We start from the raw sequence: 25,291 nt of genomic DNA on the forward strand, positions 1-25,291 counted from the left end.
GGGAATGACAGTTCAGAGTGCTGTGTGGAATGTAAGTATTCATGCCGGTGAGGATTACTTTGTAATAAGCTCTGTGCATATGTTTGGGTTGGAAGGGCAGAAGCAATAGTCCAACCATGGGAATGCAGCATAGAAGTTGCGGAGGCTGTCCCACTTGGCACTGTTATAGTGCCAAACTATTCTTCCATGGGAGTGTCTGTGTAGACATTGTTGCATGGGGAGGAGATGAGCACTAGGTTGTGGTCAGAATTGCTCAGGTGGCTCACTACTTTCACTGTGTATTTGGACGGGTCATTGATGAGGAAAAGATCTAGGGTATTTGAGGAGTGTTTTGGGTTATCTGGAATTCTGGTTGGCATCCGGACAAGTTGTGTAAGGTTGTTAGCGATAGCAAATATTTCAGCATCTCTGCCTGCAAGATCTGTACAACTGGAGGGGAAAAGCCAGCTAGTGTTGTGGATGTTAAAATCTCCTAGGAGGATGATTTCGCTGTTGGGAAAGTGGGATTGGAGAAAGTCAATTTTTAGGGAGAGGAAATTAAAGAGCTCAGGGTGGTTGGTTGTGTTGGGGGAGCAACAGAGACAGTAGATGAATTTGACTCAGTGGGGAAGGGATATTTTCAACCAAAGAAGGTCAAAATTGGGTGCTCTGGCATTATGGCAAACCATAAAGCCAGTCAGAGATGTCCTAGTTATTTGAATCATTACTATTATGAATGCTTCTCCAATGACATATTGAGAGAAAGTCTATTTAAGCATTTATATTTAAATAACTATCATATCTCTCTTCAAACTGATTTATGGAGGATGCATTCACAACAGCCAATGATAGCCTATTGAGAAGACTGTGGAGAGCACATGTTTCTTAACAACATCTCTAGCCAAATTCCAGCAATAACCCTGAGTTCTACCTTCTTCACCATCTATAAGCTGCAGAATCTCATTTTTGTAGACACTCATTAATTTGTGTTTCTATCACATCTCTTCTTTTCTGTCTATTCTCAAACTATGAAGACCACATTCCCTCAATATGTCCATCAGGGCAAATTGAGGTTATGAGTTTCACATGACCATGGAGCAACATAATACATGATTTAGACAAAAAGGGAAATAAGATTGTAGTTAACAAAAAAAAGTAAGTAAACTTATAGCCAATAGATAAGATATGGAAAAGTAAAGCAATAGGCCTTCACACAAAGCTCAGAGTGCTGGAAACATGCATATTCACAAGTGCTCCCTATGGATGTGAGAAAGATGCAATGGTGCAAGACGTTTTGAAGCAAATAGTGCCATTTGAAAGAACATACTACAGAAAGGTTTGACAAACTGGATGGATACAAAAGGTAAGAAGTGAAGAATTTTACAGAAAAGTAAACTGGAAAAGAGTATCTAATGCAGAAAATAATTACAAGGATAATTATTTTCTGCATTAAAATAAAAACAATCTTTTTGGAAGCTGCAGGAAGGATAACAGCAGAAAGATCAAAACCTTGACATTCAGTATAATGGATAGCATAAACAGAAGAGGATGGGAAAAAAAGAGCAGGTAGATAATGTAAAAGAGTCTGATGTAAGAGCAGAACTAATCTAACGTATTAAACAAAATGGGAGACCAAAAGATAACAAAAACAGGTGTTTGATATCAGGATGGTAAAATGCACAGAAGAAAACTCCGATCTAGGTCAAAATGGATTGATTTAAGCAATTGATTTAAGTTAGCACTGAATTAGAAAGCCAAAATATTAAATACAAAAATACTGACAATGAGAGAATTAACAGATTAAACTGAAACAAAATGGTTCATAGGAAGACAGTAATAACTATATAAACTTATTTACTTTCTGCCATCATAGTACCTTGTACATTCTTTGAAGGCACATATCTGGAAATGATGACGATAATGAAAGGGTACATTCACTTCACCTAACATGGTAAATTTAGATCTGATGAAACCATTAGGACTCAACATATCTAATACATGAAAAACTAAAATTAAACATCTTACATAATAAATGTAAAGAGAAAGAAATTCAGCTATTAAAAAAAAAAAAATCGCTTTAATCAAAACTGATTTGTTTGTCATTCTCCAAATCAGCATTAACATATAGTACAGCCACAGTATTCTCTAAAATCATTCTCTCCATATGTATTATTGTTAAATTTTATTTTATTTTTTTTTTTTTAATAAATTTGACTCACCATTAACAAACAATAATTATAACAAATTCACATGCAGAAAAAAAAAAGTTCTCTACAGTGAGAGTTGACTGTATACGACTTATCTGAAAAAGAAAAACTAGATTCAAATCCCACCTTTACACGAGGAATTTTTTGTTGTTCTTTTTTTCAGGTTGTGATAATTAATTGCCAGAAGCATTCTTTTTAAAACTTCACATGTAAATGGTATGTATAATACACTATATGTCATGGTCCTACACCTTCCAATATATTTATAAATAGTCTAAGCCATTTAGTCTTATCTAATTTCTATATGATCACTGTAAATCCCTAAAAATGTGAGAGATAATTAACTAAAATGTAAGAAAATTTCAAATACTACTTTATATTTTATAAGCAAAACTATACTATCAGAGTAGTCTGTCTTTGCACTGATTTCTAGAGTTTTTACATTCAGGTAAAGGTAAAAACAGAAATAAAAGGACTTACCAATGAATTGAATTCTGAAATCCACAATGTTTTGATAGGGATTATTTTATGGATGGGAATGAGGAAGGGGGGAGGACCTGATAAGTGGGTCTAAACCTTTTTCTGATGAACTGTCAATAAAGCACTACTATCTGTATATATTTAGTATTTTACTATGCATAATATTGTTTCAAGAGGTACTATTTTCTATTATTTAGAAAGGAGATAGAAACCATGCCAGTAAAGAGAGATATGCTATGGTTGATCAAAAATACTTGATCAACAAAATGATTTTTAACTGACGAAAAGTCTACAAGATGTTCCATCAGAATCAGCATGTAACATCCGTCCACAGATTCTGCAAATTTAAGCATTTACACACACACATATATAAACATGTTTTTTTACTGGTAAACATATGAATATACATAAAGATTACATATATTCAATTAAACTGAACAACAAAAGATGAGAAAATATGAGCATGAATCTTGGTGAAGTTTGCTGCTGGAAGTAAAGTGTTGCAAATAAATAAAGGTGCATGTGGCACAAGTGATAAGAATGAAACTTATAAAATGAAGAGAATCGGATGATAACAAGACAGATAGTGAGCTTACATGGAGTTATCCAAAGAGCATAAGATAAGAATGACTGGAGAAACACCTGAGAGGTGGTATGGCAGAAAAATGAAAGAAGGGAGATATGAGGGAAGAGGAAGCAGAATATGAAAGAGCAAAAGAGAAAAAATAAGGATGAAGGATGAATTATGCTGTATGGTGATTGTATGATATAGGTTGGATCTTCTGCAATGAGTCTTCAGACTCCATGAAGGTGCCCATACAATAATAAGTAGGAAGAGTCAGAAAGTAAAACTGTGAGTCTGCTGCTGCAGTATAAAAGAGGCAAGATGAGACAAAGAGCTATGATTGTAAATTAGTCGGTGTGCAGATTGTGCAGGAGGAACAGCGTATAGTTTGATGGACAGAAGGGCTTATTTAAAGTAGATAATTTGCATTTGAATTGATTCAGATGTCTTGAGAAAGTAAGCTAAAGAAATTAGAATGTTTAGGTGAATATGGGTGCAAGAAACCTAGACATGAGTTAGTGGGAGAGTGATCACATGATGCTGAATGTAGCTTCAAAGATTCTTGACATTAGTAAGATGGCCAACACATGATGTAAAGGAGGTTGTGGAATGAAGAGGGTATTGTAGTTTATGTATACTAATATCAGAAATGTGCAGAATAAGGATGAGGGGTTTTTCACATTGGTTAGTTCAATGTAACTAAAAGTTATAAGTATTATTGAGATGTGGTTCATAGAGGATAATATAATTATAGAATGCAAGGGATACAGTATTTTCAGAGGGAACAGAATGGAAAAAGGGGTTCTGCTAATGAGAATAAAAGAACAGCAGAAGTACATTAGTAGGACAGAGATGAAGAAAGTTCATCTGAGGCTATCTGGTATGCCACAGAAGCAAACAGGATAAAATATGTAGATAAAATGCATTGTCAAATTAGCACAATGAGTTCAGGTCAAGTGAACTCAGATTGGAAGGAGGAATTGGTCATAGGGAAGAAATGGAATTTTTACAACTGCTAAAAGATACCTGAGACATGTAATGGAGGAGGGGGAGGGGGATACTAGGTTTGAGAGTTCTGAATTTGATCATAGCATTAGAGAACTTATCAATAACTGATATAACCACACTCCCTCTGCTTGGGAAAAAGTGATCATGTGTTCTTAACCTTGGAGACTGCAAGGCATGCAGAATTTTCCATTACAGGTTTATGTGGCAACTATGACAACCTGAAAAGTCAGCTTAGAGCATTGCCATGCCATAAGAATTTGGAGGAGGGAGGGGGGGGTTAGCAATGCATGGAAGATGGTGAAGGGGTGTTTGAAGAAAGCAGTCAGATTGTATACCCAGAGTCAGGAAGATAAATCAGGTAGGAGTTACATAGATAAATAGCATCATTAAGCAGGAGTTGCATAAAGAAAAAATTTATGAAAGGAACATAAAGAGAGAAAAAAGTGATCATCAAGCCCATGAACAGTGCAAGATACAGGCAAGAAGGGTAAGTAACATGAAAGCTAATGATGAGGCCAAAAGAAACCCCAAAGAGTTTTTTCACTATGTGGAAAGGAAAAGGAAGTGTGACTATAGAAGGACGATTTTAAAGAGTGTTGGTAATATAGAGTAACAGATGGAAATGAAATAGCTAAATTACTGAGTGATCATTCTGCAAGTAAGCACCAGAGATATTCCAGTGCCAGATGTCACATCAACTAATGGTAGAATAGAGGTAGATGGATTGGAGGCACTTATAATATTGCAGAACCATATTGCAAACATGGCCATGAGATTAGATGGCATATCAACACAGACATGATGAGAATGTACAAGGAATCTGGCACCTTCTCTGTCCAAGCAATTTGACACAGTTCTGGAAAGGTATCAAGGGACTGGAAGGAAAGCAAAATAGTTACACTGCATAAAGAATACTCCAAAATAATAAAGTGGCAGTTGAGTTGGATAAAGGAAATGGCTACTCAATGATGCTGCTGGACTTAGCAAGGCATTGGACAGGATTCTACATGAACTCTGTTGCATAAATTGGAGCAAATGGGGGATGGATATGGAGCTGGTGATTTAGATTGGGAGAGGGGGGGGGATGGACAGATGTCAAAAATGTATTGGGGTTTTGAGGCTCAATACTTGGTCCTGAGCTGTTTAATTTGTACATTAATGATATAGATAATAATTTAAGGAAAAATATTCAGTTGTTTGGTGATGAAAAGTTTGGACAAGCAGTAGCCAATAAAAATGATGCAGAGATCCTGCAGGATGACTTAAACGGACTGTCGTATGGGTAAAGATAAAGATCCCAACCAATGCACTACACTGATAGAACTGAAATAGATGAAACCGATGAGGCCATGAATCTGGAGTGATTGTGAACAGGGAGTTGAAGTTTTAGAGAATATACTGCAAAGGTGGCCAAATTAGATTACATGGCTATTCAAGAACATGCTAATAGGCAGGAATAAGGAAGTAATTATTCCCTTTTATAAGGCCACATATGGAGTACCACGTGCAGTTCTGGTCACTTGGAGTCTGTGTGAATGAAGAAGCGATAGAGGATTCGGAAGTGAGTGAGTGACCAAGATTGTGTCAGGTCTATGTATAAGAATAGACTGAAGGTATGCAGGCTTCAAAAACTAGCTGATAGGTGAATAAGAGGAGAATAAAGGGTTAATATAGAAAATTTTTTTCAGTACATGCAGGAAGAGAGAGGAACAAGGGGATCATCTGTAGAAAATGTGTAAGAGTGTGTTTGTTTAGAAAGGGGGACTAGATTTTTTGCTCAGGAGGTTAGTGAATGGGTCGAAATGGTTGCCAGAGGGGGCTGTGAGCACTTCATTAGTGATTGAGTTTAAGCAGAGGTATCATGTGAACAATGGTTAGAGTAGGTCTCTCACAATGAATGTCTGACTCCATGGAGGTGGCCCAAGTAATAATAATAAATCAGCTAAATGATGTTAATTTATACAGTTTTTAATTCAATAGCATGGTTTATCTAAATATATATATATATATATATATATATATATATATATATATATATATATATATATATACACACACACACATACAGGTATCCCTCAATTAATGCAGTTAATTAATCCCTTGATGTTACCACGTATATCAAAATCATGTTAATCAAATATAATACTCAATGGTAAAAATTACAATTCGTCCATGATCAATTACTATATTAATAATTTGCTTTATACAGTACTTTTTTTTAGGAAAGATAAAAAATGAATGCAAAGTAAACGTTCAATGAATACTTGTACCTACATTATTTACTGCAATTTTTTTTATCAAAAGAAGTTATTAAGAGTTGTTTGAACAGTTTTAGTTTTTTTCTTATCGGCATAAATTCCACGATAACAAGCAAAATGACTCTCCAGACCTCGGGAAACAAGCAATAAAACATAAAGAAAAAACACTGCAAATATAATACATGACGGTACAAATTAAGTGGATATTGAATCCAACGTTATTTCATAGCCGAATATAGAAACTACAAGAGTTTCGTGCCGAATATATAGAAATTAAAAGTTTTGGCGGACGAAAGCATAAGCAACCTTAAGAGCAACTCGTAGTAAAGATGGAGTAAGCTCCAGATCACTTTCCTTTGTATTTTCCATAACGTAAAGCACATCTCCTAGAGAACATGTATGATAAATAAGCCTTTGGCTCTCAATTTCAGTAATACATGATGGTTTATTTATTTTCAGTTACAGTCTAGAAATTATGGAACAAAAAAAAAAAAATAAATAAATAAACTATACTGACATCGGAGGTCGCTGTATCTCTCAGATACAATTTATAACGTGTGTTAAACCAAACTGACAGCAAAAAACAGTGTGGAATATCACTCGTAACATATGAATGCACAGCTACTCATGACCTCCAAGCTATACACTGAATTGTGTAAGAATATTTATATTAAACATTTTGCATGTATCTGTCAGATCAGCTGCGAGCTCCGTAGGGTTGAAGGCACGTTAATCAAAACTCTTGCCGCGTATATCAAGGGATTGCCACAATTAATTTCACAGCGTTAAGCAAGGGATACCTGTATATATATATAATTTAAAATTGTTCTGTAAAATTAAATTAAATAATACTGTGCAGTTATTACATTAGAATATAAATGCTTTAAAACTGAGCCATTTTTGATTTATAATTGAGCAAGCAATATTTAAAAAATTTTGGCACTTAAATAACCCTTTAAATTATGATATATATTTAAAAAATTTTTTAGATTTATTATTCTCTAATTACTGACCTCGAACAGCTTGTGCAAACATTTCATCAGTCTGAAGAATATTTCCCTTGATTAACTCCAGAGGACCAGGCCTATGAGATATACGATCATTCAAACCATCTGCTAACTTAGCCTTCTTCAGTTGCCTCTGTTTATCTTGAAGGCTAGGATCCACAGTTGTATCTGCAGAGGACAAGAATTTTTAATCTAGTTTTAAAGATTAGTAATAATTTTTGAATAAACAGTTATTTTAATGCTATATGTACATCTGCATTTACAAAGACACATTCGATTTATATTTTTATACATATATACCGTGAAAGGTTAAACTTTTTTTTTTCTAATGAGTAATAAATCCAGTAGAACATATCCTTAAAATTGTCTGCATCTGCAAAATAATTCATTTTCATTAAATGAATTTAACCACCTTTTCCAGCATTCAATGAAAATAAATACAAAAAGCGACAGATATCATCTGTGGACTGGAAGTTTTTTTTTTTTTTTTTTGGGGGGGGGGGGGTTGCATAAGGACAATGATGGTCGTGCTATGTCAGAACACAAGTATAATAAATAAGTGGCGTATATAGGTCTAAAAACTAAATATAAAATTGAAATAACAATAATTATTAATGAAACGGTTTTTAAAATGATACCAAGTAATAAGAAAGTAAAATGGCTTGAAACCTAAGTAGAAAAACAAATGTAAAAGATGAGTATAAAATAGAAGTAAAAAGAAGTATAAAAAAAGTATTAAATTCATAAAATGTGAAAAGGTTTTTAAAAGCATATTTATAACAAGCTAAACAAGTATATAATTTACATGAGATGGCAAAGATTAATACTATATATAAATTGAAAAACCAGGGTGATAGTCAATGAGTCTGATAAAAAATGCTGAGTGTATAAAGCTCAGATAGATTATAAAAGCGGCCAAAATAATGATTACACTCTTGGCAAAACAAGGGTAGTTGATTAAAATATGATTGACAGCTAGTCCATCATCAAAAAACACACACACAGGCATGTCATCATCCCTAAATAGGAAGAGGTGTACAATATGACTATACCCATGCAGAGCTGAGCAAAATCAGCTTCCTCTTTTTGAACCGGGCAGACCAGACTGCCATAATTTAAGTTCAGGCTTAATTTGGTAAAGATTATTATTATTATTATGCCTTCCATGGAGTCAGAAGACTCATTGTGAGAGATTTATTCAACTAGCAACAAATCAATCATACTGAATCTTAAAATCCTTAACACTCCCTGTATTAGCAACATATTCCAGTAATGCATTCCATTCACTGACAATTCTTCATGTAAAAAATCTATTCCTCACATCCTTCTTCACCACAGTCTTGTACTACTTCCGGGGATTGTGTATGGGTCTTTCCCTCTCACCTTCTACTCTTTTATCCCTGCTGGATTAATCCGATAAAATCCCCTCACTAACTTAAAAGTCTATCTGTAGCCTCTTTGCTTCCTACCCACCAAACCCTGCAATTCACATTTCTTCAATCTCTGTCTCCATAACCAACAATCCAGAGTCCTGATATTGTCTTAGTCACTCTTCTCTGGACCTTCTCCAATGTTTATACATCACAATGAAAACCAGGTGACCAAATTTGAGCATAATAGTAGAAGTGTGGTCTGACTAGTGCTTTATAAACTGGCACAACCACCTCCTTATCCCTACATGTAGAGTACTTCGTATCATAGCAGAGCCATGATGTGCAGTCTTCACAACACTTGCAATATGTCCTCTAAACTTCAGTCTGCTGTAAACCATTATTCCCAAATTTTGAATCTCATCCACTTCTTGCAGTACAGTATTGCAAGAAGTGGATGCAAGAAGTGGATGCAAGTATTGCAAGAAGTGGATCAATATAGTACATGGCCTTATATTTCTGCACTTCAAAATGAAATACCTTGCACTTATTAATATTAAAACTACAACCACATTCCTCTATCCAAGTCAAAAGTCTATTCAAATCTTCTTTAAGGGAATTAATATCAGTGGCGCTACTTGTAATTCTCCCCAACAATTGGGGCAACTTTCTGAAGACGTTTCTTCGAAATTTCCTACAAATTCTCAATGGGGTTTAAATCTGGTGAGTTTGCCAGCCAAGGAATTATATTGATTTGCCTTTCCTTGGGCCATCTAGTAGTGGATCTTGGAAGTGTGACAAGAAGCTGAATCTTGCTGAAAAAGGAAATCAACATCACATAAATCTTCCAATATTGGAATAGATGCTTTTGTACACAATACACAATCTACTTGGACCATCTCCAGTCATATAAGCCCATACCATTACAGAGATTGCAAATTTCACTGAACTTTTCGTGCATTCCTTTCTTTTAGGCTTGCATGGTGATCAGAGTACGTTTTTGAAAATTATGGAGACAACTACCGTGTTTGAATAAAACTTAAGTTTAATATAACTAAACTCTACATTCACTAGAGGTCAGGCCAACAATTGTTGTAATGGTTGGTCAGTAACTTTAACAAACCAGATAGATTGTAGTATAGCTTGTTCTCTGTATATAGTGCATATGCTCCAGAAGATGACCTTGATATAAAGGTCATCTTCTGTTATTTATAAACTTTATATTAAATGTTTAATATAAAGTTATATTAAACTAAAGTTTCATGCATTCTTTATCGTATACTTCTTGCTTAAGACACCAAACATATCCCTTAATGACTATGGGATATACAAAACATACTTTCATCAGTAAAAAGTACCTTTTTTTTCCAGTCCTCTTGACCCCACAACTGTCTTTGCTTATGCCATCGCAGTTTAGCTGCTTTTGTTTGGAAGTCATACGCAGCTTCGTCTTAGGCAGATGTGATTTAAAACCCAATTTGTGAAGTGGTCTCAACATCATAGATTTAGACACATTCACACCTAGTTCTTTCCATCTTCTGTGAAAATACCTTACTTCAGAAGCAATTTTCTTCACAATATTCTTCAGTCTCCTCTCATCTCTTGATGTAGTTATTACCTTTTGACTGCTATTGCAGCAATTGTGTTGAAAACTCCAGTTATTAGAATACTGTCTCAACACTCTACTCGTGCTTGCTTGAGAACATTTCAATTCCTTAGCTATAAATTATTCGGTTTGGCCTTCTTTGTGTAGCGACACTATACGAAACTTCTTAGCTTCCAATACGTCTCTCATTCAACCCATGTTTAGCCAATGAGTAATTGAAATCCCCACACAAACAATTCCTCACACAAGAATAAATCTCACAGCTACTGAAATATATGCTATTTTCATGCTCTCCTTAAAACCAATAGCAAAATTTGGAATATTCTAATATTTTAAACTATGTTAAAAATTATTCTAATTTTGTAAATGTTTTCAAATAACAGTATTCTTTTAATATGCAGTTTAATCCTTTAACCAACGTGTGAGCAAACAAAGTTTGTGCCTGAAAATATCTTCAGGACTGGGATAAGGTAGTACAACACCGGACAACTCGTAGCAAAGGTGGACCAAGCTAACATCACTCCTATCTCAGTATCTCCCATAATGCAAAACACATCTCCTTGTGGATATGTATAATGTTATGCATTAAGGGAAGGGCCACTACCCAGACTAGTTTCGACCTTTATTGAGGTCTCTTCAGTGGGAGTCAAGCCCAGAAGTGGAAATACCAGGCTGAGATAGGAGTGATTTTAGCTTGGTCCACCTTTGCTACGAGTTTCCCGGTGTTGTACTACCTTACCCCAGTCCTGAATATATTTTCAGGTGCAAACTTTGTTTGCTCACACTTGGATAAAGGATTAAACTAAATTTATTATAGTCTAACCAAGTGAAAAATAAAATTTCAACATCTTTCTCTAAATCCAGAGTAATTTAATAAAAAAGGTGGCACACCTTATGGCAACTCCTATAGGTAAAGTTGACCTCACCATTGCTTCTGCCTGGTATCTCCACTTCTGGGCCTGGCTCCCAAGAGACCTCAATAAAGGTCGAAACTAGTCTGTCTGGGTAGTGGCCCTTCCCTTAATGCATAACATTATATATATCTGCAAGGAGATGTGTTTTGCATTATGGAAGATACTAAGATAGGAGTGATGTTACCTTGGCCCACCTTTGCTATGAGTTGCTCAGTGTTGTAGTACCTTACCCCAGTCCTGAAGATATTTTCAGGTGCAAACTTTGTTTGCTCACACTTGAATAAAAGATTAAACTAAATTTATTTTGTTTACATGGTTATATAATCCACAGCGTACGTAGATTTAGATGATGCTAATTTGGTGATGATTATTTTCTATGCAATAAATTATAATCGCAATTATTCAACACATTTTCTAATTTTTTGATTTGGAGATACAGAATCAAAGAGAGAAATAATGAAATACTGTAATCCACAAATCATCACATAAATAAATGAACAAATACAGTGCATATAAATCCATTATAGCCCAAAAGAGAATAGTCATTAAATCCTGCTAATAAATAATCAAGTAAAAATTAACATTTTAACAAACAGGCTAGCATAAAGATTACTAGGCAGGTTACAGCTCTCATTGCTTAACAGAGTTTACTGTCATTCCCTTATAAGCTTTTACTTTGAACTGCCCAACAGCAAAAATTAGTCAAGATGGAAGGTGTCCAATTTCACTAATCTCATCATTTTGCATATAATAGCAAATAAAAAGAAATTTCATGACATACCTTCTAAAATATGTTGCTGGATAAGCTCTTGCCTATCAGGCCTACGTTGGATCTTGTTTTTCAAAATATCTCCCATCTAAAAATTCAAAATACTTTATTTAAAAAAGAAAAAAAGTTATAATTATATGAAAGGTATTTATTTATAAAGAAGCTATATATATATATATCTGTTTTTATTTGTGAAAAAGAAAAAGTAACTTTTGTATAAATTTTAAACAAGAATCTCTATGAATATGAAGTTTCTGCCTTCACAAATAAAGTCCCAAAATAAATAAAGAAACAAAATAACTGTAATAAATATTCCACTTATTTACAGTATGCTAATAGTTTACATCTGACATATAAATTTTAATAATTTAAAATACAAATTTCCATTTCAGTACCTTTGCCCGTTCTAGCTTTTGCCGCTGCTCATGGAATGCTGGGGGAGTCTTAAGTGCTGAAAATAATTTTAAATATTAGTTCATATTTTAAAACCGAGATCACAAGAAATATAAATATCTTAATATTAATTAAATACAAATTTACATGTATAACACAGTGATTAAATTTTAATAATATGTAGATATTTCGTCTTAGGTATCTTAAGACATCATCAGTACAGTTATTACAAACAATACTAGGAATTACGTTCCAAGGAACAGTTAGTGCACATGCTTACATTGGAATCTCTCTATGCATATAGTAGTTTGTTTGAGGACTACAAAAAAAAAAAAAAAAAAAAAAAAAAAAAAAAAAAAAAAAAAATCAGCTGAAAATTAAAAATTAAATTAAATATATCTGATAAATTTATTTTATACAATTGAAGATAATAATTTCCCAGACTCTTAGGGATAGTGAGACAGTCATTACGGTTAAGACTGGGTCGGTGATGTAAAGCTTCAGCACTTTCTTTATGTAACCGCTTATGTTTATATAAGGATCTATGCAGCAGCTTGATGTTTTTTTACATTGGATCCTATGGTTATGGTTTTCAACTCCATGTTGAGCGAGGCCAGATTTGTGTGATTTGATCAGACAGATGTGGTCTTGATGTTCAGAGATACATTTACTTATAGATCTTCCTGTTTCTCTGTAGTACGACATCTTACAAGAACATGGAACTTCGTATACGCCAGGTAGCATCACAGGTAAGAGTTTGTCTTTCGGAGAAGGTAGCAAATTGTGGATCTGGTTGACTGATTTATATGTAGCAGCGAGTTTGTATTTCTTCATAATTTTTGACGGAAGTTCAGAGATGCCCTTGATATATGGTATAGGAGTCCTACAGACTTCTTTCTGGGTTGATGTGTAGGGAAGTGGCTGATGATTTTTTGAGTAGTTTGTGGATTGTATCCATTTAATAAGGCTGTATCTTTAATAATTTCTAATTGTTGTTTTAAATATTCTTCAGAGGAACAAAATTTGTGTTCTGGAGATTTTATGATGCCATATTTTCAAGATGGATGGTGAGCAGATGAATTTTGGATGTAATGACATGAAAAAGTTGGTTTACAATAGACAGAGGTGGAAATGGAACAATCTTGTTTTCGTTGGATGTGCATATCAAGAAAGAAGATACCTCGTAATGATTCTTTTTCTAGTGTGAATTTGATGTGAGGATGAAGATTGTTCATCTTATCTAAAAATGAATATAGTTCATGTTCGGAGTGACTCCAGACTGCAAAGACATCATCCACCTATCGAAACCATATTTTTGGTTTTGGTTCAAGAGCAGAAATTATATCTTCTAAGTATTCCAGAAAAAGGTTGGCAAAGTTTGGTGATAAGGGAGAGAACATTGCTGTTTATTCAAATTTGAATAGTTCCACAATATCGGATGGAAATTTTTGAGTTGACAATTCTATTGTCTCCTTGTGAGGAATATTAGTGAAGAGAGTGAGACAATGTCAAAGCTTATTAGCATGTCTGTTTCTGACAGTCAGATGTCTTTTATTTTTGTGTGAAATTTTGTGGAATTTTTAACTGATGAAGATGAGTGGTCTGTGAGGCCACTCAACTTCATCATGGAAAGACAAATCCTTGAAGATATGCCCCCCCCCCTCCCCAGACCATTCCTCTCTATTATCATTGATGTTGCACCTCTCCCCCACATCTCTGACTATCTCAATCCCTTGCACCCTCTTGTCTTCTCCTATAACCATGGTCTACACTCGTCACATGTCAGGGTGGACAGGGAGACCTTTCCCCTCCTCCCTGTTTCAGTGTCTTTCATTCTTTCTCTCTCTCATTCTCTTCACTTATGTCACTCATCTCTCCATTCAAAAAATCTTTTTCCCTACTCTCCTGCTCTTCCACGTCATGTTTTGTTTCCTCAGGTCTTCCCATTCACTTCGGTCATTACTCTATGTTGCAGTAACAGTTCCTACAGTTGACTCCCACCAAATCCATTTAAATGTAGCCCATCTCTTTATACAGCTCCATTCATCCCTCAAATTCATCCCTGCACATTCACAAAATGAACTCCATTCTCCTCATTCGATTCATGATCTTCACTCATCGTTATCATACGTGGACAACCTACCACACTGTTATATTTCACTCTCCTCAGCAACCTCATGACATTGATCCTTACATTCTCCTTGTTACCAACCAAGCCATTTGTGCCTACTACTACTACCAACTCTTCTGCTTGCTATCCAATGCTTCAATCACCCTTCTCATTCTACCTCCAGGAAACTTAAATCTTGTGCACCTTTCCACTCACTACACCTCAAATCGTTGAATCAATTCATATACAGATCTACTCTTGAATCATTTGATATCTCTTTCAAATGGCGATCTCTCATCCTATTCTTCCTCATATTACAGATGCAAATCTGTAATTCTCACCAGCCCATTTCTCATATGCTTCATTTCTTGCGTCATCTTCACCAACTCTACTTTCATCTCTTCAATTACTTTCTCGCTGTCATTCATGCCAATCTCACTCTCATTATTTTGCATGCCCACTGTCTTAATGTTCACTGCCACTAACATGCTGTCAGTTGAACCTGATGTCCTATTGTTATTGACAGCCACATTGTCTTTTATGCAGGCAACTGTACCATTAATCCTGTTCACTTCCGTAGCTATATTTATGATCTTCTGCTCAGCCTTTTGCCAACTACCACTCACATTCAAAGACACCTCATAATTCATAAACATGTGACATTTCCCACACATCCAAGTTCTCTCATCTCTGCTATTAATCCTCTCCACATAGATATTCTCAATCTCTTCCTTAAACACACATGTTGCATTCAAGACACCTTACCATTTCTGAAAAATCTTTACTACTTACGTTTGTGCTGCTTTACATCTCACTGCTATTTTGTTCACTCTTGAAGGCACATAAGAAACACAAAGATCTTCCTTAATACACAATGGTAACTAAATTGAACACTGCCTACCAAACACAGCTATCATACAACAAAATTCAATTAACAAACTAATGATATTGCCCCACAAATATAAAATTTTAACTAATCTTTCCAAAGTGCTCTCTCTCAATTTACATCTTATCTTTGCCACCTGGTGGCAATTCTGTATATAACTGTAATAGAAGTTTGTATATCTCAGGAAAAAAATATACTGTAATAACTTTATAATAGACCAGATCCATAAACATAAACTTCATTACTGTCAAATTCTTGTTATTACATTTATTATTTCTTCTTCACTCCTTTTACTTTGAAAAACTTCCTATTTACTCATTTTAAATTATAGATATATCTATTTGTCAACTTGATTAATATCATTTCACAATATTATTATTATTACTAAAGATGGATTTATTATAGGAGGGCCACACTAACCATTACTGACACAATGACAATCAATCTTTCCTTAAAGTTGTTCACCAAATACTGCCTATGGCAACCCATTACATTCTCTAAGTAAAAAATCTAGGTTCTCACACTCTTACTAAGCATACTCCTACACAACTTAGGGGTGATCCCTAGTTCTCTCCTGTCTACTCATGTATTGAAAATTGTTTAGCATCTGCTCTATAAAACCTCTTTGGAAAACTTATATATTCTATCATACTCCCCTCTATTTCTGGCTAGTAAAACTTTGTAAACTACAAACCTTCAGACTATTCTCTCCACAACTACCACATTCCAAAGAAACCCAGACAAATTGTATGTGGAATAAAAGTCCAAATCTAATCATATCAAAGCCTTAAAACCTGTCGGTATGTTTTATAATATCTGAACTCTTTGAACTATTTAAATAATTTAAACATAAATTATAACCAAGTGAAATAATTTGTTACTAATATCTGGCTATCAGTCACCCTTGTATCCATGCCACCAGATTCATGCCCATTCCCATTTGTTCAACTTTGTTTCAGAGGACAGTGTTGGACCTCAACTCTCTGATCACCATTATTCCCAAATCCTTAGCCTGGGTCAATTTCTTGCAATGCAGTTTGATGTATGCAATACTTAGCCTGTAGTTTTTAAACCTGAATTGCATAATTTTACACTCTGATACATCAACTGGCAGCCATTATCTATAGACTGGTAGTTTTGTCTAAACTACCAGTCTATTTAGATTATCTTGCAGGATCGCCTATATCATCATTATTAAATATTGTTCTCTCTAGTTTAGTATCATTGGCACAGATGTTCTCCATCAAATCATTCCCAGTGATTTTCGGAATGATCTGATGGGTCACCTGCCTTCTCTTTGATTCAACTCCACCAGATAATGCTCTCTAATAAATTACACTTAACAAGAAATTATATTATTGTTTTTATCCTTTACTCAAGCATGAGCACATGAAGTAACCACAAAGTATGGTATTTGTATTAGGAGGAAGATCAATTCACATAAAATTACTCTAGTATTCTATAATGCAGAATATATTTCCTGCTATGCACTAGCCAGATTGGTTTCAACCTTTGTGGAGGTCTCATCAGTGAGAGCTAGGACCCATGAAGACACTAACAGGCTAAATGAATGGTAGAAGTAATTTTGTCATATATATATATATATATATATATAAGTAAAAAAAAAAAAAAAAAACGAAGAACATGTTACTGAAAGGAAGTGTGCTGCTCATTATGGGATACTAAGGCAATCTGATGTGAAGTCATCTGCCTCCATATACAGATAGCCTATCATGAAGCTACTTCACATGTTCATACTTGGTAAGTGATAAAAACAAGCATATAATTTCTTGTTAAACATAAATTATAACCAAGTGAAATAATTTGCTACTAATATCTATCCATCAATCACCCTCGTATCCATGCCACCAGCTTCATGCCCATCCCCATTTGTTCAAATTTAGTAACAGGGCTCCATATTGCATCCTGTCAAATGTTTTGCAAAGTCCAGGACCATAACAATGCAGCCATGGTGTAGACTTAGTTGTCACTTAATTGCAGAAAGTGAGAAAATCACTAACATAAACCTCCCTTTCACAAAGCCAAGCTGTCCTAACAGAATATCATATTCCTATCCACCTATTCCTGAATTTTGCCTTTAAACCAACTTTTACCTTTAATCCTTTAACCATCACTCCTAAGATATTATTATTATTATTATTATTATTGATTAGTCTACAATTTGTATGGAACCATTTTGTTCTCTTTCCATTCTCTTGCCATCCCACCAGTGCTGAGACTTTAAATGTATGATTAGGCACAACACTATTCCTCATGTGCATACCACTCATCCACCTCCATGGATTAACATTGAACTTTCTAATGTCCTAAAACACTTTGAGCATCTCCCTTTATTCTCATCCTGATTCTGGTCATTGCATTATCACCACCTGTATTCAGTAATTCGAGTACTGTATTTCATTTGCTGTCATCTATTTACAATCAGTATTGAATAAAAAAAAAAAAAAATCTTTATAATTCTTCTGCATGTGCAAAAATAGCAAAATTAATTTATTTATCTTGAAATATAGGAAAACCTTCGCTTAACACGGTTAATTAATCCATCTATTAATGTGCACTAAGCGAATACAATAAACAATAGGAATAATTCTAATTCATCCATCAGTTAGCGTAAATTTGAAAAAAAAAATGATAAGCTATATTAGAGGATAAAATCATCAAAGTTAATAAAAATAATTGCTTAAATTTTTATTTAATGTCTAAACATTTGATTAAGCTATTTTTTTATAAAAAAAAAAATTAAGTAAAGAAGTTTGAATAGTGCTCGACTTTTTTTTTTCTTTTCATCTTGCTATGCAATTTGCGATAGCTGGTGATTGCTTTATCAAGATTTCAGCAGACTTCGAAGCCTTCTTCCATATCAGGATCAGAATCAAACAAAATTTCCTTAGCATGCTCAACGTGATTGAAAACTAGATCAAGTTCTTTTGCAGTTAGCTTCTTAGTCGTAACATTCTCTTCTTGTTAGCACTCCTTATTCGCACTTCTTCTTCTTCTTCATATGCACGATGTTCTTCTATTTGAAGGAGAACATTAATGACTTACAGCTTTTCCCCTAATGTAATTACTTTTCTTCTCTTTTTATTACTCCACTTTATTTATCAGTCTTTCTCTTTTCCATATCAGGGGTTGAACATAATAAAGCCTTAGAGGTATGTAAATTAAAGCATAATGAAGGAAAAGCGATTGAGCAAGAGAACAGAGTTTGCACGTGCACTTGTAATGATAGATTTGAGTAAAATGCAAAGTGTCACCAGCCACCGCCCACAGAACTGCCAATGCCCACTACATTGACAAGTGCTGCAGCTCGCTGCAGATATTGGCAACAAAAATTTGTGAGTAATGTAAAAAAATCACAATAACTATTTATTCACTTGCTTAAAGTGGGAAATAGTATCATTTCACTCAGTCGCGCTAACTGATTATTGCGTATATCGAATTCACATTAAGCAAGGTTTATCTGTATGCAATAATGTTTTTATTCAAATCAATGCAACTGAGCATGATTATTTAATTTAATTCACAAAGCCCCCCCCCCAAAAAAAATAAATAAATAAAATAAATGAAATAAAAATTAACTAAATTGCATGGAGGTTATTTTCACTAGATGAACATTAAAAATAATTATACAAATAACAGGTATTTGTATTCCCCCCCCCCCCCTCCCACTGCATCAGGTTGCTAGGTTGTATATTATGCAGAATATCAATGAGTACAGAACAACTGTTAGATAAATTTGTAATAAGCAGTTCTGTAGAGAGAAGGTGTGGTAAGTGAATAGTTTGCTGAATGTGAAAAATAATTGTCTAATAACAATTTTTTAAAACAAATTATATATATATATATATATATATATATACACACACACACACACACACACACAGTAAAACCCCATTTTTATGTTCCCACAATTTACGTTTTCCTGCCATTTACGTCATTTTCCGTTGGTCCCGTCTTAAGCCATATTCTAACGATATATTGTTTTCCCACCATTAACAATTTGATGTGGACATCATTTCCGTTTTGGAATTTTCCGTTATTTTCGAATCGATTTCTGTGGAAATCTGCGCATTTCTGTTCCCAGATGGCATTGCTTTCTACTGTAGTTTTGTTTCCGCCATCACGGTGACTTGCACACTTGCAGCAGTAATGTAGTAATGAGCGATACCGTGATTTTTCAATCACAGTAAGAATTGATATTGCAGAATTTCTGCTACGTAATTTAGTGTGTAAGAGTTGCTTTCAAGTTTCGGTGGTGGATTATCCATCATATCTCCATGTTACTAACATTCAAAGGTTAGTAACATAGAGAAAAAAAAGACAGAAAATGTATTTCGGTAGAAGAAAAGATGGCAATTCTGCTAAGTCTAGATTGGCATGCCGGAACACGTGTGCATTTAGCAAAAGATCTTGGCTGTCTGTGTCCACTTTGAACACTATAGTAAAAAACAGCTCAAGCATTGAACTCAATGCAAAGCAATGTGGCGCTATGTAAAAAAAAAAATAAAATAAAATAAAATAAAATAAAAAATAAAAAAAAACAAAAGCAAAAACAATCAACAATTAAAGATTTTTTAAATAGATAAATGTAAGTAATTGTAAATTCATTTATTTTCAGTTATTAGATTTTGTAATCTAGTATGTAGACTCGCATACTAGCAGTAAGTCATCTTTCAGCCTTTTTTTAATGTTTTTTTACATTTCCTGCTATTTACACTTTTTTTCATCAGCCCCCTGAAAAGTGTAAAAATGGGTTTTATTGTGTATATATATATATATATATATATATATATATATATATATACACACATATACACACACACACACATATTAAAAAATTGTCTAATGCCAAGGTATATGAAGAACAATTTTCCACAAATGGGATATAACTGATTCCTGCATTTCTATTCAAACTGGGGTAATGAAGTAACAACTTTTCTTCATATAATAATTCTAAATGAAAACAGATTTTGTATAGGATATTAGTCTTCTTCCCATGCATTTAATGCATGCATATAGCAGAGACTGCATATTCAGCAAGTATGGATTGATGGATTCAAATGCAGTTAAAATGATGTAAAATCTCTCATGATATGAGACTTCGTTGCCTATCATGTTCATTTTTACATGTCTTTTGTTTAGGAGAACGTACTCAGAAATGTTAAAATTTGACAGAAATAATCTTCTCTGCAATAATATTGCAGAGAAGGACCCTTAGGACCATTAGGGTTTTCTTACCTGGGTCCACCATCATGTAAGATTCATTGTCGGGAATTGAAAGAGAAGCGTCGTTTGTCTCAGGTTTTCTAAACCTCCCCTTACCTGATCAGCGCACAGTCTTTCACATCAACTTGTTGTCAGAAGTCTAAAGAGAAGCGTCTTGGGTTCTGAGTCTTCTACCTGGGTCTGTTGCCATGTGAGAGGTATCATGTAGAATCATCTCAAAAAGAAAGCGCTGTACATCGCTGCCAAGTTAAGGGTCCTATATGACAAGGCATAGTCAACGACTCGGAAAAGGAAGAAATTTAGCAGGAAATCAGGAACGAGTCAGCAAACAGAAAGAAAGACAAGACAAGAAGAAGACTTATGTGTGAACAAAAAGTTGATGTGAAAGACTGTGCGCTGAACAAGTAAAACGGGAAAGAAGTAAAACACTTAACCAAAGACTAGAGACTGCAGATATGAGAGTCCTGAGAAAGATTAGAGGGGTGAACAGATGGCATCATCAATGGCAATATCATATTAAAAACGAGGATATTACTAACGAACTTGACATTGTCGGCATCCAGGAATGCACTAGCAGAGCTAATCTCAGGTGGTATGGTCACTTAAACAGAATGGGCGAGGAAAGATTAGCAAAACAAGTGTTCTCTGCCAGGCTGGCAGGAAAACAACCCAGAGGAAGACCAAGATATAGGTGGATTGATACGGTACAAAGTGCCTTAGACGATAGAAATATAAGATCTGATAATGTTACAGAGTCTTGACAAGTAACAGACTGATTTGGAGGAAAATTGTAGATAGGAAGTTAGTAATGATGTAAAGATGTAAAGCCTTAACATAGCATTACACATATCTGCAAGGAGATGTGCTTTGCATTATGGGAGATACTGAGATAGGAGTGAGGAGAGTTTTCACCACCTTTGCAATGAGTTGCCTTGGTGTTGTACTACCTTACCCTAGTCGTGAGGATACTTTCAGGCGCAACTTTGTTTGCTCACACTTGGATAAAGGATTAAACTAAACTTATTATATTTTAGTAATAATGTAAATTTTTCATGTAGTACTAACATATCCTCTACACCCCTTGAGGGTACATGGCAGGAATTTGATGATGATGATAGTATTAATCTTTATAATGAAGTCTTGAAGGTAGAAAAGGAATCCTGCCATACCCCCAAAAATGTCATCCATATATCAATACCATAAAGAGGACTTAGGATGGATGTTACTGAGCAGTTGCTGTTCAAATTGTTCCATAAAGTAGTTTGTGGGTGTAAGAGAAAGAGGACTACATATGGTAGTGAACCGTGCGGAAAGGCTTATGTGTTCATCGCACATGTTGAATTGGATATTAACAGTATTGATGCGAACACAGATTGTTAAGAAAATAACTATTTATTAACTTAAAAACTAATATTTTGCCGGTATTATATCCAGCATCTTCAGAGCACACAAATAAAGTTTGTTACAATAGCGAGACAACACAATCTGGTGTAACAGTGGGGCTAGTATAAGTAACTGCAGCATGCAACACAAGACTCAAGTCCAAATTACGTGCCATCTAAGTTATTTAAAAAAAAAAAAAACAGTTGTCCAAAGTTTCGAAAAAATAGTAATCCAAAGTTTTGAGAAAAATAAATAAAAATAAAAATAAATAAATATTAATTTGGTCATAGGATGATTGTCTCCCAAATCTTTGGTAGATTTATACAGCCATACTTGTTAAGGTTTGGAGTATGTTTTAAGGCTTCTGTTGATTCCAGAAACAACCTCTCTGACTTGTAGAAGCTTATTTGCAGTACTTTACTTATGGTCTGCCAGACCCTACTTGCCATAGCGAAAGTGCCGCATATATTTTTTGTGTTCACTGAGGTGGATGTCCACAGTTCTTCCTGTCTGTTCGTAGTAGGCTTGATGACATGAACAGGGCACTTCATAGACTCCTGGATGTGATAAAGGAGTGAATCTGTCCTTAGGTGAATGGATGAGAGTTGCCAATTTCACATAAGGTTTAAATACGGTGTGCAGTTGGTGTCTGTTAAGCACCCTAGATATCTTTCAGATTTTTTTTCTGGTGCCAGTTTCTGGTGCTGAACAAAGAATTCGCCAAAGTTAAAAACTGACACTAGAAAAAATTTGAAATCCTCCAGCAACGCAGCGACCGCAATTACATCAAGATGGCGTCGTTGTGAACTTATCATCAGTAACCTTAACCAAAGAAGCCAAGAGTGTATTAAGTCGGGGACACAATTTTGCTGTTACTCCTAAAGAAGTTCCAAAAACCAAAATAATGGCTTACGTTGAAAGTGGGATATATGACCTGCCTCCAGCAATAGCCAATAACATTCGGTTAGATATGGCCAATATCCTAATCCATTCTAAGCCTCCCAAAAATAATATCCCACATAAAGAAATAATGGCTCTAAAAAGAGCTACGCAATAGTAACCACATTACAATAACCAAATCAGACAAAGAAAACGCAATGGTAGTAATGGATACAACAGAATATGAAAGTAAAATGCACGCATTTCTCCAAGACCAGTCAACATATCAAATTATAGATAGATATCTCACCAACTCACAAAAGAATGAGGTGTGCAAGTTATTGAACAAAGTCACTTCCTGACCAAAAGAAACAGTCAACAAACTCAAACCCTTTCCTGTTAAAACACCCAGGATATATGGAGCTCTAAAAATCCACAAACAAGGTACACCTTTAAGCTCTATTGTAGATAGTATAAGCAGTCCTACATGTAAACTAGCTAAACATTTAGCCAAACTATTAGCCACTTGCACGAACAATTCTCCCTCTTTTGTTAAAAATTCTACCCACCTAAAAAGTATTTTAGAAAACCACACCTTAAATAGTTCAGATTTAATGATGAGTTTTGATATCACCTTATTATTCATGAATGTACCACTGACTGAAACTCTTAACTTACTAAATTCGCATTTCCCTCTGATATATTTCAGCTATTTAAATTCACAGTAGAGGCAGGTTATTTTACATGGAAGTGGAAAATATACAAACAATTAGGACAGCTATGGGATCCCCCCCCCTTTCTCCCCCATTAGCCAACTTTTACATAGAACATCTGGAAAAGCTAGCTATCAACACAGCCACTCTCAAACCTAGTCTCTGGCTATGTTATGTTATGTTGATGATGTGTTTGCTAATTGGCCACATGGCCCAGACACATTGAATACATTTTTAGTCTAAAATCCACTTTACAGTAGAACTAGAAGACAACGACTACCTGCCCTTCCTGGAAACACTGATCATATCTTCCAGAAGGTTCCTTATCATTCTCGGTTTATAGAAACCCACACATACAGAGAGATATTTACATAAACAATCACACCATCACCCTTCTCAACAATATGGTATCTTAAAAACACTAACCCATAGAGCTAGAGCAATCTGTTCCAATGCCATTGCTCTCACTGCTGAACTTTCTCACCTGCATCACACCTTCCTGACCAATGGCTATAATCCCCATAAGATAGATAAAATACTAAATGCCACCCAGAAATCTCCCCCACTATCCACCACAGAACACTACAACAAAACTATCACCATCCCATACATTAAAGGTACATCTGAAAAGATATCTAGGGTGCTTAACAAGCACCAACTGCACACCATATTTAAACCTTAGGTGAATGGACGAGAGTTGCCAATTTCACATAAGGACAGATTCACTCCTTTATCACATCCAGGAGTCTATGAAGTGCCCTGTTCATGTCATCGAGCCTACTACGGACAGATAGGAAGAACTGTGGACATCCACCTCAGTGAACACAAAAAATATATCCGGCACTTTCGCTATGGCAAGTCAGGTCTGGCAGACCATGCTTTGGATACCCCAGCACACAGGATCAATTGGAAAAAAACAAAAGTAAAGTACTGCACAGAAGCTTCTCCAAGTCAGAAAGGTTGTTTCTGGAATCAACAGAAGCCTTAAAACATACTCCAAACCTTAACAAGTATGGCTGTATAAATCTACCAAAGATTTGGGAGACGGTCATCCTAAGACCAAATTAATATTTTTTTATTCGAAACTTTGGACTACTATTTTTTCAAAACTTTGGACTACTGTTTATTTATTTATTTATTTATTTATTTTTTTTTTTAATAACTTAGATGATGCCTAATTAGGACTTTAGTCTTGTGTTGCACGCCACAATTACTTATGCTAGCCCCACTGTTACACTGGATTGTGGTTGTTTCGCTATTGTAACCAACTTTGTTTGTGTGCTCTGAAGATGCTGGATATAATACCAGCGAAATATTAGCTTTTAAGTTAATAAATAGTTATTTTCTTAACAATCTGTGTTCACATCAATACCGTTAAAATCCAATTCAATAATTCTACATATGGTAGTACACACTCAACTTACTGGTAAAAATCATTATTATTATTATTATACAGGTATTTCCACGGAGTCAGAAGACTCATCATGCAAGATCCATTATTCACAAGCTAGCCATCA

General features: G+C 34.8%; 1 protein-coding gene across 8 annotated transcripts in view; it reads right to left on the reverse strand.

Moving 5' to 3' along the window:
* The window catches only part of LOC150108925 (myocardin-like), a 456,675-nt gene that overhangs the window by 120,838 nt on the left and 310,546 nt on the right, over positions 1 to 25,291 (reverse strand). For all 8 annotated transcript variants that reach the window (XM_090411030.1, XM_090410986.1, XM_090411004.1 and 5 more), the window contains 3 exons: positions 12,559 to 12,614; positions 12,176 to 12,251; positions 7,511 to 7,672 (listed from right to left, as the gene is read on the reverse strand). In XM_090411030.1, coding sequence (XP_090267156.1) covers positions 7,511 to 7,672; positions 12,176 to 12,251; positions 12,559 to 12,614 — 294 coding nt within the window. The remainder of the gene's footprint in view (positions 1 to 7,510; positions 7,673 to 12,175; positions 12,252 to 12,558; positions 12,615 to 25,291) is intronic.

This window comes from Typopeltis vanoorti, chromosome 2 (genome assembly GCF_054136105.1).
Source record: "Typopeltis vanoorti isolate ZY-2024b chromosome 2, IOZ_Tvanoo_1.0, whole genome shotgun sequence".
NCBI lineage: Eukaryota > Metazoa > Arthropoda > Arachnida > Uropygi > Thelyphonidae > Typopeltis > Typopeltis vanoorti.